Raw genomic sequence first — 14882 nt, 5'->3', positions numbered from 1 at the left:
GTTCATCAGTATGAGGCTGCTGCTGATGATGATGATGATGGGTGCAGGGAATTTAGGATTGTTTCTCTTTATGGGGGTCTCAGGTGGAACAGCCCAGGTACCTGGCCTTAGCAGGATAGCATCAGTATGCAAATGAGCTCAAGGTATTGAACAGATCACATTTTTCATTCCCCAGACAAGAAAACAGCATCATAAATTATGCACAGTGTGGTATGCAGCTCTGGAAATGAGATTGATGTCTGCAGCTTTTTAGCAAAATTAAGAAAAATACATAAATGAAGCTGGTTTATGGCGACTGAGCTTGTAAGCATGTGTACTTCCTAGAAATGTTAAACATCCTCATCGGTGTTGTACCTCTGCAGCGTATGTTTGGTGTCGGTGTGATGCTCAGACCAGCTTCCTGTAGATGGACTGGATGCATGTGCCTCACCCTGGATGTGTCTGTGCTGCCCATGCAGAGCCGGAGGGGACAGCTCCAGCTCCACTGTTGCGCACCACTGTCCCTGGCCTTTCCCTCTGAACTCAGGCCCAGTCACGGCATCTCCAGCTTCTGCTCCAGCCAGACCACGGCTCCACGGTCTGCTCCTCCCCGATCATGACACCGAGCATGATGGGGCGTCTGCCAGACGGTCCAATGGGGCCGCAGCATGATAACCCTCAGATAATACAGCATCTGGTTTTGCCCTTTAAGATAATGATGGATGACTGATTTTGCACCAACTGGGGACCAGCACAGAAAACCATTACACACGACCAGTTACAAAACCCACGATTTCACAGATGACTGTAAACACCCTCTCAAACACGGGCTCTCCAAAATGTCCTTCCTCAAACCTCTTGCTCACCTGAATGACGTGAGGACCGACTCTGTGCGTCCAGTAGGCCACGTGGCCTACAGGTGATGCTCTGGAGCTTTGCCAAGCAGCTGCATCAGAAAAGGTGGATGCTCCTGTGATCGCACCAGGTGCTGGAGGGTTTGCCCTCCTTGTGACCAGCTGGGCAGTTTAGGAAACACTCAGGACATTACTGTGGAGCCACACCTCTCTGAAGAAAAGGCCTGAAGCTCTGGAAACTGTCTGCTAGCAGGTCTTTTTATAAAAATCTTTCTCTCCTCTACACTCAGTGTGTTAATTAGTAGAGAAAGACGATCAACGCCGACTAAAATGGCCCGAGCTAATCTGCAGAACAGTTACTGGGGCAGGTCAGCAGATGTTTTAATTGATCCCCATCAGCTATATAAAGCGTGATCCACTTCAGATTATTAAACGTGACCCTCTATGCTCACAGTCACTGTTATCCCCACTAACAGCATACGTGACAGAACAGAGCCAAGCAAGCGAGCTAACGATGAGCCTCCAAGTGTGTGTGCATTAAAACTGCCCTTCGTTGGCGGTACAAACCCTGTTCATTTGTTATTATCACATGCATTCAACAGTCACATCCCTGTTCATACAGACAGATGCAAAAGGCCAGAAAACAACGCTGTGAGGCATCACCTGAGCAGGTGATCCAAAACTATTTACCGTTGCAGATTATCTGACTGATAGACTGATTGTGCATCTTTAGGCGTCTCATGGTCGGTTCGGGATTTCATGAACTAGATACGGTTTTAAAACTTGAAAAGACTTCTGGCTTTTATCTTCAAGCCACTGGTTTGACAAGCGAGAGCAAACGTTTCTACCTGGACAGATATAAAACTAGCAGGCGTGCCAGTTCGCACCACTCTACACTCACCACAACAGTTTAGGTGCAGCTGGTTATTCTTTCAGGCCCACACTGAGCCGCCTCTGGGGTCCTCTGGGTATTGCTGAGGAGAAGGCCATTAGGCTTTTAGTACTACAGCCTGGTCTCACTGGGATTAGGACACGGAGAACAGAGAAAGTGACAGGCGTTAAGCAAACAAAATCACCGGCTCTGAGGAGCCAGGGCGGGTTCCTGGTCGCTCCCAACCAGGTCTGAAAAGTCACAAATCCAATGTTTAGAGTTGTTTCAGTGAAAAATAGTTAAAAACAGGCGTAGCGGCGCTCTGAGGTGGTCCTTCCATGAAGGCATCCATCGTGTTGCCTTTGGTTGTTCACATTAAAGAAATACCTGTCTAGCAAACGAAGGACACACACTCATGTCCAGCAGAGGTTCTGACAGACTGGTGCTGATGACGAGCAACACCCAGCTCACACTACGAGCTCCCGCTACGCTGCCCTGAACATAACGCAGCATGTGTGGAGTGGAGCTGTCGCAACACAGCAACATGTAAGGATAGAAGTGTTTGGACAGCATGCTGCTGATATGCAGGAACACACTGAAGCTCACCCTGTGCTGATCTGGACGTCTGACGCTCCATCAGAAGTTCCCTCTGACGCCGTTTGTGGGGTTCAGGTTGTCTGTAGCTCTCCTGATCATCAAACTCAGATACAGAACGTATAAATATCTTGGACTGGGTGGGATTTTAGGGCTGCAGGTGGATCAGTGGTTAGCACCGTGGCCTCACAGCTAGAAGGTCACCGGTTCACGTCCCGGTGAGGACACCCAGGATCTTCCTGCGTGGAGTCTCCATGTTCTCCCCGTGCAGCGTGGGTTCTCTCCGGGTTCTCCGGCTTCCTCCCACAGTCCAGAAACATGCTGAGGTTAATTGGTGATTGTAAATTGTCCGTAGGTGTGAATGTGAGTGTGCTTGGTTGTCTGTCTCTAAGTGTAGCCCTGTGATAGACTGGTTACCTGTCCAGGTGAACCTGCCTTCACCCTGAGTCAGCTGGGGTTTTGTTTTTTCCTGTACCTCCTATGACATCAATGCTATAAAACAAGGAAAAAATAAGTGCCAAATACAAGCTGCCTTTATTTTTGACATGGACCTGGTACCAAAGCTTTTGATGCCTGTCCCACCTGTCACCCACACACGATTGGCTAAACAACTTGTTTACGATTGCAGGTTTATCAAAATTCATCATGTACAACAGAAAACGCTAGTCGGTGTACCAGAACATTCAGCTGTGTTTAGATGTTCCCTCAGACAGGACCAGAGCAGGGTCTGGTCTGGTCTACCTCCATGGATCCTAAGCTAGTCCCTGGTTCTTGTGGTGGAGACACACTGCTTGTTCCAGTTACAGAAAGGGCTGAACCTAGACACCTGATTTCACTTTAAAGAGTCGGGCTGGTGGTTTATGACGCTCTCCAACCACCTCTTATGCAGCTAAGTAGGAGCATAAATCCTGTTTCTGTCCATGCAGTGTTTGGTCAGCTCCTGCCCGACCCGGCAGGATGACGGATGTCTCAGACTGACAACACGAGGGGAGGACGATGTGAGCACGTGCTGTGGTTTTGGGCCCTGCAGGTGACTCTGTGAGTCTAACCGTAATAAACACTCAGTAGCACGTCCTGATATCAGCGTCAGAAACATGTGGATCTCCAGCGGTTGATAACACAAAGCCTGACTGACGTGGCTGTTCCAGGAAGGCAGGAACTTAAGCAACAACAAAGAGGTGATGCACAGCTGGAAGGTCACTGCAGGACTGCACGGCATCAGCATTTATCTGTTTGCTCATCTTCACCAACACACAGCAGACAAACAAACTCCATTATTACAGCAAATATGCTGAGTAAGACAATAATGTTCCTGCTTTGGTTCAGATCCTCTTTTGGACATTAGGGCACGCCAGCTGACTTCTGCTAATTGTACCTGACCCAAGGATAACCTGAACGAAGCAGTGAGTCATGTCCCAGTGAAGTCAGTCACATCCATCACCACCACAGAAAGCCCGGTTATGATCCAAAGCTCGTATACATGTCCCTGCACAGCGCTGAAACCGGGTTTGTTTATGGGAACACCAAGAGGAGGAAGTGCAGCTCGAACATCAGTGAAATTATCTGTTGTCCTCTAAAAATAACGTGACACCAGTGAAGCCCGGACTTTACATGTGTGGATGTAGGTTTTTGCAAACAGAAACCCCCAGAGGGTGGAACTGGGCCAAAACGGCGGCTAAAAAAAACACCACGCTGGTCCATTTAAAGCATGTCATGTTGGTTAACTGAACACACTGCTGCACATTTAAACTGTTTACAGAGTGTGTTTTATCTCAAAGTTAAGTCTAAGAAGCCCTGACCTATCGTGGTTCCTCATCGTACAGTCAGAAATTAGATTCCCCATCAGGTTAAGCACCAGAGACGAGCCGATCCATTTGCTGCTGATGACAGAAGAAGAAATGCCTGATGACACCTCGATTGCTTGAAAATTGTCTTTTACCTTCTGAAATGCATCTGTTAAAATAAAACAAGTCAGGCCAGCACATTCATTGTCTGCAGGCCAGCGCAGGCCGGGGATCTAATCAGGAGATGCAAAGTGCAGCACTCTAATTGCATCATTAGCTAAACCAATGACTCAGTCACAGCGACTACAGCCTCGCCCTCCCTCCCCCACCCCACCCTGCGCTGCCCCATCCAGAAATAGGGAGTCAAGCCTCCAGCTCTTTACTGTACAGCTGCTCAAGCAGAATAATCCTAACATGTTATGTGCAACAGCGCAAAATGTTAACGTTCCAGAAATATCCAAGTGAGGAGCCCAGCATTAATGAGACTGCTGCACACTTGTCATCAAGACACTATCCCAGCAGTGATGTCTGTCCTCCAGAGACCACGTCTTTATTCTGACATAAAACAGATCAGCTCACCGTGGCCTGATGCTCACAGCCCGTCTAAAGAACCTGAAGGCTGCCGAGGGGCAACTCCTGGCCTGAGCCTTTTAAAGGGCACCCAGAAGCAATCGACGACGCAGGTGCACGCTCACGAGTCTGATGATTTGGATTTTGATATGATGTGATTTTAACTGGAAACAAATCTCCTCTGATGCTCGGTAATGGGCACACAGCCTCAGTCTCTCTCTGATTTTATGTGTTTTTTGTTGGGAGCACTGCTGTGGCTGCAGAGTGGTGGATGAAACAGACACCTGAGTTTCTCTCCAGCAGCCCCTGACTGATGCTCTGCTGTCTCACTAGGACAGGACTTGTGCTGCATTTCCTGCCTCTGCACAGTGACAGAGGTGAAGACGGCACCTCTGGTTCTTCCTGGTTTGAGTGCAGAGCAGGAGATGAGAGCTTTGACAGGCCTGCTGTCAGAGAGGGTTTGGTGGAGAGAAGTCATGGTGCTGCTCCAGGTCCAGCTCCCTGTCTCTGTGAGGAGAAAGCCTCCTCATCATGATAGCTCTGCGGTCTGTGTAGATGAGGAGATGTTCGGCTGATCTGACTGATGGACCGAGCCTGGCCTCTGCACCAGTCTGAGCTACAGCCAGCGGATGCAGAACCGGACTGCGGCTCTTCTGGAGCTGACGTCTCCGTGTCGGGTCACATCTGCACATCTCTCCGACGTCCGTCCGGTTTCCGTCGGTGTGTGAGCGCGCGCAGAGCCCGGGGCTGCCGCCGCGCCGCCCGGCCGACTCACGTCGGTCCATTATGCAGCCGAACTCGGGCTCGGCACTCCGCGAGCTGATCACGGCTAAACCACACGGTTCCGGGTGCGGACACCCACTCTCCTAATGATGTAACACCTGTCCGGGTCTGTTTCACGTCCCCGCGTGATCCGAACTCCGCCACCGTTCGCGGCTGGTCGCCGTGATTAGCGCCGCGTTAACCGGTCCGAACCACCAAACAGCGAACTGAGCCCCGTTCAGAACTACGGTACGTGGTTACTAAGAGTCCTACCGACCCAGACAGCCGCTCGGCTCGCAGCACAAAGCCTGAACGCTCCTACCTTCGGCGGATCCTGCTCTTCCTCGTCCCTGGATGAAGACCCTCTGCTGCTGTTGCTCTGACACAACTACCACGCGCTGCGCATAAGCCCCGCCCCGCTGCCTGCGGCCGAGCTGCCATTGGCCACTCGGAAGCCAACTGCAGCCCAGCCGAGGCTTCTGATTGGCCGGGCCAGCTGCCAATCAATTCGGATTCTGCTTCCCGCGTTGTGAGCAGCGCCCACAGAGCGCTGGATGCTGCAGCCTATATTTAGGTGTCAACAGCCACTGCAGGCATGTGAACACGAGTGACCTCCGGGATAAATACAGCACAGAAGAAGACACGGAGCCGTCACACTCATGTTTTAATGACAAGTGGCACAATACAGGCTGTGAACACCAAGCAGCAGTTTGTGGGATCAGCTATGTGGGAGTTAAACAACACAAGGTGCCTTTGACTAGAGGGAGGACGACAACCTGTCAGAGCAGAAGCAGACTTGTGTCCCCCGGGACACGATGACTTGTCCCCGGTGACTTTGACTCTGGGTGCCGGCTACATGGACCAGCCGTCTCGTGGTGCCAGACCGGTACAGCGGCTGAGCTGCTTGCACATGGATAGGGAACACGGCTGCAGTCAGTCTTTCATAATCAGAGGAGCCTTGACTTGAGCTGCAACCTCAGCCCCCATAAGTTCCTCTACAATCGTCAGGGCGAACTCGAAGCTGGTTCCTGGCCCACGGCTGGTGATGTAATGTCCATCCTTCTGCACTCGAGCCTCTGAATATTTATAGTGGTCTAAAAAAAGACAAAGAGCAACACCGTAAGGATAACATGAGAGCTTAAAGCTACGAAGTGAGAGCAGAACATGTGAACACACAGGTGATCTACCAGGACTTCAGCTGACCCACTTCTAGCATGTTCTGTCAGATTCCTGCATTTTCTTTCACCTCTGAGTGGTGTGCTGCTCTGCTGCAGAGTGACATGGTTCTCCACAGGCAGGAAGGAGCTGTTGCAGCGCCATCTGCTGTCCTTCACAAGCCACTGCACTTCTTATGTTCTGCACTACAGCAGTAAATATTGAAAGCCCCCAGCTACACATGAGCTCTGTTTTCTCTTTACCTCCAGCCATCATCTTCTCCTTGGCGCCAGGATGTGTGGTGACGGTGCTGCCGTAGCCGATGCCGTGTGCCAGGAGAGCAGTGGGACCTGCAGAAAGGTCAGGCTGTTTAAGGTTCATGGAGCAGCTTCCTGTCATAGAGGCACACTTAGGAACACATTCGGCTGGTTTTCATCTTTAAGCCAAAACGCTGCATCCTCCAGTCACTCCCTTCAGGTTCCACACAAAACACACACAGTCAATAATAAATGAATGACACGTGAATGAAATATTTGATGCTAACACCGTGTCCTAAAGGTGTCCTCAAACGCACCATTGTTTCTAAGAATACACACATGCAGTGTTCAGCGCTGCGCCGCATTGAAAACAGAGAAAAGGAGAGGCCGAAGACATCGACTGCTGCTGCATTAACTTTGGTAATGTCCTAGCACTGCAGTGAGCTCATCCAAAAACTGTTAATAAATAGAAAGTTATTGATTATGCTCCTTGGCAGCCTTCCCGTGCAGTCTAAAGATTACACTTTCCCCTGGCAGAGCGGCAGCCTGCCAGTTAAAGCCGAGCTCCTCCCGTTACAGCGAGTCCCCACCCGAAGGACGCCACAGACCTTCTGAGAACCCGAGTCAGACGTGAGGCAGGTGCAGAGAGACGGGTGATGATGACCGTCTTCTATCATCTGCTGAATCCTGACAGTGATGAGGGCATACTGTGTGGACATGATGCCTGCAGGACTCGTTAGCTCAAACAGAGGGTTTTACAACAGTAAATAATATATTGTTTGCTGGTTCTCAGTCGAGTCCTTTATCAAATAACCTTTCTCGCGTGTCAGGATAATAACTTCCACGTTACAGCAGAATAATCAGTCTTGCAGCCGGCCCTCTTGCTGGCAGGTTCATTAAACTGTATATTCCTGGGAGGATTTCAGTCATTTCTAGGACACCCTTCAATCCACTTTGCCGCATTGAGTCCCCTGTCCCTATTCAAGCTGTCCTTGCTGCGTCCTTTCTCTGCACACGGAGGCTGTCAAATAAAACGTCAGTGCTCGTGGGTTAACTCTTATTAATCAAACCTTTACCCTTTCCCTTCACATGCCGAGGGACTGAACAAATGGCCACAAGCTAGTGACGGTGTACATGTTTCATCGTGGTTCAGGTGTGCTGAGCTCTTTTCAGGTAGATCCTGTTAGAAACATATCAGAGAAGGTCCTGAATCGACCGCCATCTTTAGTTCCAGTTGCAAGCAAATCAAAATCCCATTTACTGGCACGGCATTGGCTTGGTACATAAAAACAGAACATCATAGGTTCAGTGTTTCTGTTAGCAATGAATCACATCGTAGGACAGCCGAGGGTTTATGAACAGTCGTGACTCTGACACTAAATGTAAAACCTTCTCTTATGTCGGATAGGAAGGCTGTGGGATCGTCCAGACGGAGGTCCAGATAACTGGAAACGTGAAGGAAGTCACAAAGAAATCCTCATTGAGCATCAAGTCCTGCAGTGTGAACGTAGCCAATCTGTGGGATTGTTCAGTCAGATAATACGCCGTCATCCTGATTGGTGACATTAAATGTCATGTCGGAGTCACAATCCAAGGCTGTCGCTATGTTAAGGCTGTTTTTATGGGTTCTGTTGGTTTTTCCTACAAACCTGTCGGATAGCAGGTTTAGGATTGTTAAGGGTCGATTATCGAGTCACGACTGTGATTCTATCATTTTATTTCTATCAAACCATCAAACCTGCTTGATCTGATGCTGGAACATCAGGAAGAGCAGCTTTTGTTCTTCACTTATTCCTGAAGCTGCTATTTTACGCAGCAGCTCAGCTGCAGTGCGTGCTGAGGAAACTACATCTGCAGCATGTGATGGAAGCAGCAACATGAAGGTCAAGACACGGTGAAGCTTTAACCCACAGACAGACATCACTGGAGGAGGTCGGTCCTGTGTAATTATGATTGGTTTGTTTTCGCTAACGGTACCTGCACAGATGGCTGCAATCAGGCCTTTTCTGCCGTCTTGATCCTTCAGCACCTCCTTCACAGCGGGAGACTGAGAGAGAGCATGGAAACCAGATGCACAGTGAGTCATTTGCAGGCCACGTGAGCTCCACAGCGTGTATGATATGCTATGATACTATAATCACTCAGACAAGCTGGCAGTGTTTTAAAACACATCAAACACACGGAGCTGCTGCACAGAAATAACCCACCACCGGTTCAATACAACCCATGATTTATGAAGCAGAAAACACGAGAACGGCGTTTCAGTGACACACGGTTCTCTATCAGATGAGTTTGACGATGATTATATAATATCAAACATTCATGAGAACAAATAAAATGATTATTTTCTCTGAGCCCATCAGAGCAGCACAGAAGGACAGAGAAGGCAGCGACAGCTTCCTCAGATCTGGAGCCTGAAGTGTGTTTGTTCAGTCATTAAAACAACATCCTCCTCCTGTTGTCTATGTGCCACCATCTCTACAATCCTCCTCACTCAGGAGAACAGCCTTCAAGCAAAACAACTGCCACAGTGAAAGTGGAAAGTTCTTGGTGAAGGTCTGTTTTGTGCAATGAAGCAGCTCTGTTGGGATGTTTAGTCCTTTAGTTCTGACCACAATAATCCCCGTCACTACTCTGAGTGAACACCGCCATGCATCCTCCTCTTGATCCTGCCCAAGCACAGTGTCAGGGGGACACTGGCCTGTAGCCCTGCCCCAGAGAGGGGCTGTAGTCTGCCCCACCAGGGGCAGAAGTTAGTCATCTATTAACTAACATGCAACATGAAACTGTTTCACATCTCAACCTTCAAGGTGAACAATGAGCAGAATATGAATCCAGGTGACTCCCACGATTAAAAGGCTGCATCAAGTCCTACAGTTACTGACCACATTATTCATGAAGCAGGTTTTATCTTGGCTAAGATGTTGACCGTGGTGGAGGGGGGCGACGATGACCGACATGGTCTGCACACAGCAGGGATTCAGTCGGTGGCGCCTCATATGACAGAACTCTACATATATTCTCCTTATTTATGAACACACTTCTCTAATACGGCGCTGCATGGTGGCTCAGTGGTTAGCACCATCGCCTCACAGCTAGAAGATCCCCCGGTGAGGACACCCGGGATCTTCCTGTGTGGAGTCTCCATGTTCTCCCCGTGCAGCGTGGGTTCTCTCCGGGTTCTCCGGCTTCCTCCCACAGTCCAGAAACATGCTGAGGTTAATTGGTGATTGTAAATTGTCCGTAGGTGTGAATGTGAGTGTGCTTGGTTGTCTGTCTCTAAGTGTAGCCCTGTGATAGACTGGTTACCTGTCCAGGTGAACCTGCCTTCACCCTGAGTCAGCTGGGATAGGCTCCGCCCCCCATGACCCTGGTGAGGATGAAGGTGTAGAGATGATGGATGGATGGGTGGATGGATGGTAAATGATACCCCAATCAGCAAAACTGGTTCAAATGATTTTTTTCTTAACTTTCTGGTCTGATTCTGGTCCTGGTGAGTTAAATTAGTCGCTGCCTCTAATATTAGAACTTTTTTTTTTTCTCAAAAAGTCTTGAAGTGAGTTCAGAGCTGCTCGGTAGTCTTTCTTCAGTTTACGTATAACAATGCAGGTGTTTTTTTTCCAGAATGTTTGAGCATGCTCAGAGATCCTGCTTAAACCCTTGGAGGTCGCCGTCACACCAGCGTGACACAATCATCCCACGCTGTCCAGACATCACAGCAACACTAGTGCAGGTGCTGCCATCGACTTCACTCCAAAGTTCAGACTTTAAACTCTCCCAGTTTCTGCTTCATGTCGACAGACGACGTAAAACCGGAGATATGTTGTTGGAAAAAAACGTTCACAGCAGTACGACATGTGCTGCAGGCGTCGCATTTCTTTCAACATCTTTGTCATTTTTTGTCGCTTTACAAAACGAAAGTGAAGAAAGTCGCTGGAGGTGCAGCTCCTGTGATGTCTGGACAGGATCTATGTTCAGGAGTGGCATCGATAAAACCAGACGAAAGCCTCACATGCAGCTGCAAATGTTTGCATTTAGCTTGATCTTATAAATTTACCTTTTCATGGTCATATCTGCCACCTGTGGTCACATTTCAACTTTCAAAACGCTTCGTTCAGCACGTTTGTGGTTTTTATTGTAATAAATAATACATGTTTTCAGATTTTATATTTCTGTGTGTTTTTGAGCCCAAAATGTTCATAAAGTAGGTTGAAGGGAAACAATAAGAGTCAGATCATGTCGGTGGTGCTGAAGAGACAGACACCAAACACCAAAGACATCAGCGAGCTTCAGTGTTTCCTCTGCATTCATTCAGGAGTGGCAGGACGCTGTTCCTACAGGAACGTAGAGGAAACACTGAGCATGTGTCTGTGTGGGATATAAAGACAAACTAAACGTATGTTAACCGGCCCAAACAGGCCCAGACCTCTGAGGGTTAAACACCTACTCATGAGTCGAGCTCTGCAGTTTATAAACGAACTAAAGTGAACAGATATCCCACTGATGTGAGACGGAGCCACCTGCACATTTAAAAGGTCACTTCCTGAGACACAAGCCACAGAAACAGGACAGCAGAGCGAACCGAGCCGGAGACAACATGAACGAGTGAAGCTGATCCAGCCCGTCACATACAAACCCTACATCTAAGTTCTGTGCCTGTGAACCAACAGGAGAAGTGCTGCTGGGCCCGACGTCTGCCGGCAGAACTCAGATCTCGTGACAGTTGGTGGGTTGGTGCTCGTGATGCCAAACAAACTGTTGCTAACATCTCATTAATGCTTCAGTCCTGAGGGCGGTCCGAGCACAGCCAGCTTTGTTCTAACCACGGATTCAAGCGATCCCACTCGGCTTGTTCTGGTACCTGAGACCGGACTATTTCACACGGAGCTGCACGTCTGACTTTGTTTTCATCTCTAAGAGCCACGGGGCTGTGTGTGTGATGGGTGTAGGTATTTCTCACCTCGGCCAGATGCTGGGCCCCCGGCATGCCTCCTGGCAGCAGCACCACGTCATACGGGCCCTGGGAGACAAACCACAGTAAACACAGATGCAACGCTGCAGCACACGAGGTCTCTGGAAGCTGTGGTAACCTCTGGCAATGCTGCCACAAGTCTGCAGCAAGGTCGTGCTTTCATGTAGCGGTGAACTTGAAGCTCACTTTGTGGAAAAGTCGTCTCACTGGCTGAACCCACTGTGTCCTTCAGAGGGCCACAGGGCTGGACTCCATCCAGGGGACGACACGTGACAAACATCCACGCTCACTTTATCAACTCAGAATCACCATTTAGCCTCCCATGCATATCTCTGGACTCCTGGGAGGAACCAGGAGGGAACCAACACCACCCCGAGAGGCTCGGACATCTTGTTGTGAGGCGACACTTCAAACCACCGCAGCACCATGAGGCACAAGTCTGATAGAAACCTCATTTGCATATGAAAACATGACCTTGCATCAAACTTGCAGTCAGATTTCTAAAAGTCAACTCCAACCGTCTGCCAGGAAACTATAAATAACATCATGATGGTGAGAAAATGAGATTTAAACCAAACATAAAGTGAGCTGGTGGCCGCTGAAACCTGTGATCAGAAGTTGACTAGAAGTTTGGCACAACTTCAGTTTCTAAAACAACGAGACATTTGCTGTACGAGCAGACACACACTGCTGGTCTCATTGTCACAGGAAGGCTGGCAAACTGGAGACATTTCTGATGTAAATGATTGACTTGGATGTAAATCAGACACCAACACTCTGGTGAAGTGAAGACATTCGTCACCAGGAGGGAATAAAACTCACAACATCAACACTGAATGTGGCTTTACAGCTTTGGGTTCAGTTAGTTTGAGGTTTGCTGGGGGTCTGGATGTAGTCTCGTGTTGGTGACAAGATGCTGAGCTCCACCTGTTTGCTGGCCTCCTCCAGGCTCGCATCGGGACAGATGACGACGCTCCGGCTGCACTGGACGGGCTCCGGGCCGGTCAGGCCCGCCACCGTCACCGCGATCTGCCGGTTCATAGGAAAGGAAACACATCAATATCTGCCAATTAAATCGTTACCAAACAACTTTGTCACCAACATGTGTGTAAAGGTGTAATAACATGTTTTAAATGTAGAAGTTCAACTCCTGTAAGAAACCTGCTCCAGTCAGGGTCCCGATTAATGACGGGCCTTCAGTCACTCATGAGGTCAGATCCGGGTTTGTTCCTGATCCTGAGCTGATTGTCAGCGTTTATATTTCACCACAAACACTCACTTTACATCCACAGCAGCTTTTACTTCACATCCTGATATAACACTCAGAGCTGTTTCTCATCCACATGTCAGGAGCTTCTAGAGTCATCGTCTACGTCTTCTTCAGACTCAACAACATCGTGATGCAGTTTCTGCACGTGATGCCTTTACAGACTCCACAGGCCCAGATGCTGGTGACCCGGTTCTTCTGGCAGCTGCACCGCCGGTCGCTGCAACCTCCATGACGACTACAGCTGCTCAGGAGCCATGGGGTCTGGTGGTGGAACTGGCTCATACCTGTGCACACCTAATGTCCATCCATAGTCACTGGGCTTCAGAGACCTGCTCTGGAGAAGGACCCAGTCCTGGTCTGCAGGTGGGCTCAGAGGGAATGCTGTGTGTTAGCGGGAGAGCCTCTGGTCTGATCTCTCCTGCTGCTGCCTTCATGAGAACATCCACTGGACATCAGGTGAGCATGAGCCAGTTCCACCACCAGACCTCACGGCTCCTGAACAGCTACTGAAGCTCATGAGCTGTCATGGAGGCTGCAGCTGCAGCTCTAGTTGGCAGAGTTGTGAAACATCTCATAAAAGGCCCTCACTATCAGGAGGTAAGGTCTGAAAGAGCAGCATTAGCATGGCTGCACTGCATGGCCCCCATTTGGACAGCACACGGCTGGACTCTGACATTTAACTGGGCCTCAGCCTGCCTCCTGTGAAGGTCAGAGGTCCTCCTCACCTGTCAGCACTTTGAACTGCACCTGAACTCTGGCTGGTTCAACAACGTTTAGCTGTTAGCATGTTAGCTTTAGCGCACTGCAGATGCCACTTGTGTAGCATTTCCAGCATTGTTAGCAAACATTAGCCAGCTGGTTGTCATTACAAAGGCTTAGAGTCAATGCTGTGAGCCGCCTGCAGGGGAGGCTAACTTTAACTCAGGCTAGCTAGCTAGCTAGCTAGCAGGCTAAGCTGTGTCGCTCTGTGCCACTCTGTGCTAGCTAGCTGGCTAACGGCTAACAGACAGGTGCAGCTACAAACCCCGGCTCTGCGCATGACGTCCACAGGTATAACGGTCTCCATCTCCTCTGCACCTTTAGCCAGGATCACCAAGGCCCTCTTGCCTGCCATGTCAGCCTGTAGTGGTGCTACTGACGGTGAACTTCAGCGTGTAGCTCCGGCAGCGACGGGCACCGAGGCGCTGACAGCCGGGTTGCCAGAGCCGCTCTATCCCCCTTTCTAAGCGGTGCATCCTGTCCAAACATCATCTCATAATCATCATCATCAGAGCAAATCTGCTGTGTGAGAGACTAAAGTTAGTGCTGCAGGAGGCTGTAGAAAATGTGACTCCAGTTTATTCCTCTAAAGCAGGTGTTATCCAGGGTTTTATTAGCAGAATATTTTTATTTTAAACAGGTGGTCTCGGTTGTAATGTCAGCATCAGCATAAATGTCTCTTAACTTTTAGTGTTTATAGATACATCATGTATATTTTCATGGCTTTTATTCATCAGAGGACAGTAATAAAACCTTCATCTAAAGCCTGTAGGACACCTGCACTGATAGTTTGACTCCAACAGCTTTCTGAGGGGAGAAATAAATAATTATACATTTTTTAAAAAAACAAACCATGTGGCCTCAGACTGAGCAGGTTTTGATTGTCTTGGGGGAAAAAAGTTTTTAAAAAAACCTAAATAAGACTGAATTTGGAACCATCAGATTAGCTGGACTGGTCTGATGTTCACAAACAGCACCAGCTCGTTAAAGGTCTCCTGTTGAGTAGATGGGAGTGGACTTCTTGATTTGGAATCATTAACTGAATATAAAAGCCG

General features: G+C 49.1%; 2 protein-coding genes across 3 annotated transcripts in view; both read right to left on the bottom strand.

The window, feature by feature from the left end:
* The window catches only part of kcnab2a (potassium voltage-gated channel subfamily A regulatory beta subunit 2a), an 89592-nt gene extending 83813 nt beyond the window's left edge, over positions 1–5779 (bottom strand). For both annotated transcript variants that reach the window (XM_008289834.1, XM_008289842.1), the window contains exon 1: positions 5737–5779. The gene's annotated coding sequence lies outside the window, so the exon portion shown is untranslated. The remainder of the gene's footprint in view (positions 1–5736) is intronic.
* A 282-nt stretch (positions 5780–6061) lies between these two features.
* park7 (parkinson protein 7) lies at positions 6062–14277 on the bottom strand. Its single transcript, XM_008289806.1, has 6 exons — positions 14093–14277; positions 12726–12827; positions 11787–11846; positions 8804–8873; positions 6833–6919; positions 6062–6508 (listed from the first exon to the last, which is right to left on the bottom strand). The coding sequence occupies exons 1-6, from the start codon at positions 14180–14182 to the stop codon at positions 6348–6350; spliced, it is 570 nt and encodes a 189-aa protein (XP_008288028.1). The 5' UTR covers positions 14183–14277; the 3' UTR covers positions 6062–6347.
* Between the last annotated feature and the right edge of the window lie 605 nt (positions 14278–14882).

This window comes from Stegastes partitus, unplaced genomic scaffold (assembly GCF_000690725.1).
Source record: "Stegastes partitus isolate 25-593 unplaced genomic scaffold, Stegastes_partitus-1.0.2 Scaffold14, whole genome shotgun sequence".
Classification (NCBI taxonomy): Eukaryota; Metazoa; Chordata; class Actinopteri; family Pomacentridae; genus Stegastes; species Stegastes partitus.
Note: the sequence above shows the minus strand (reverse complement) of the source record. Positions and strands in the feature narration are given on the sequence as shown.

What these genes read in the sequence shown, in the direction of transcription:
- park7 (XM_008289806.1), bottom strand. Translation starts at nt 14,182, where the DNA reads ATGGCAGGCAAGAGGGCCTTGGTGATCCTGGCTAAAGGTGCAGAGGAG. An exon ending in ACGTCATGCGCAGAGCCGGG is followed by an intron (nt 12,828 to 14,092) that starts GTTTGTAGCTGC and finishes ATGAACCGGCAG; the next exon opens with ATCGCGGTGACGGTGGCGGG. An exon ending in GGGCCCAGCATCTGGCCGAG is followed by an intron (nt 8,874 to 11,786) that starts GTGAGAAATACC and finishes GCTCTCTCTCAG; the next exon opens with TCTCCCGCTGTGAAGGAGGT.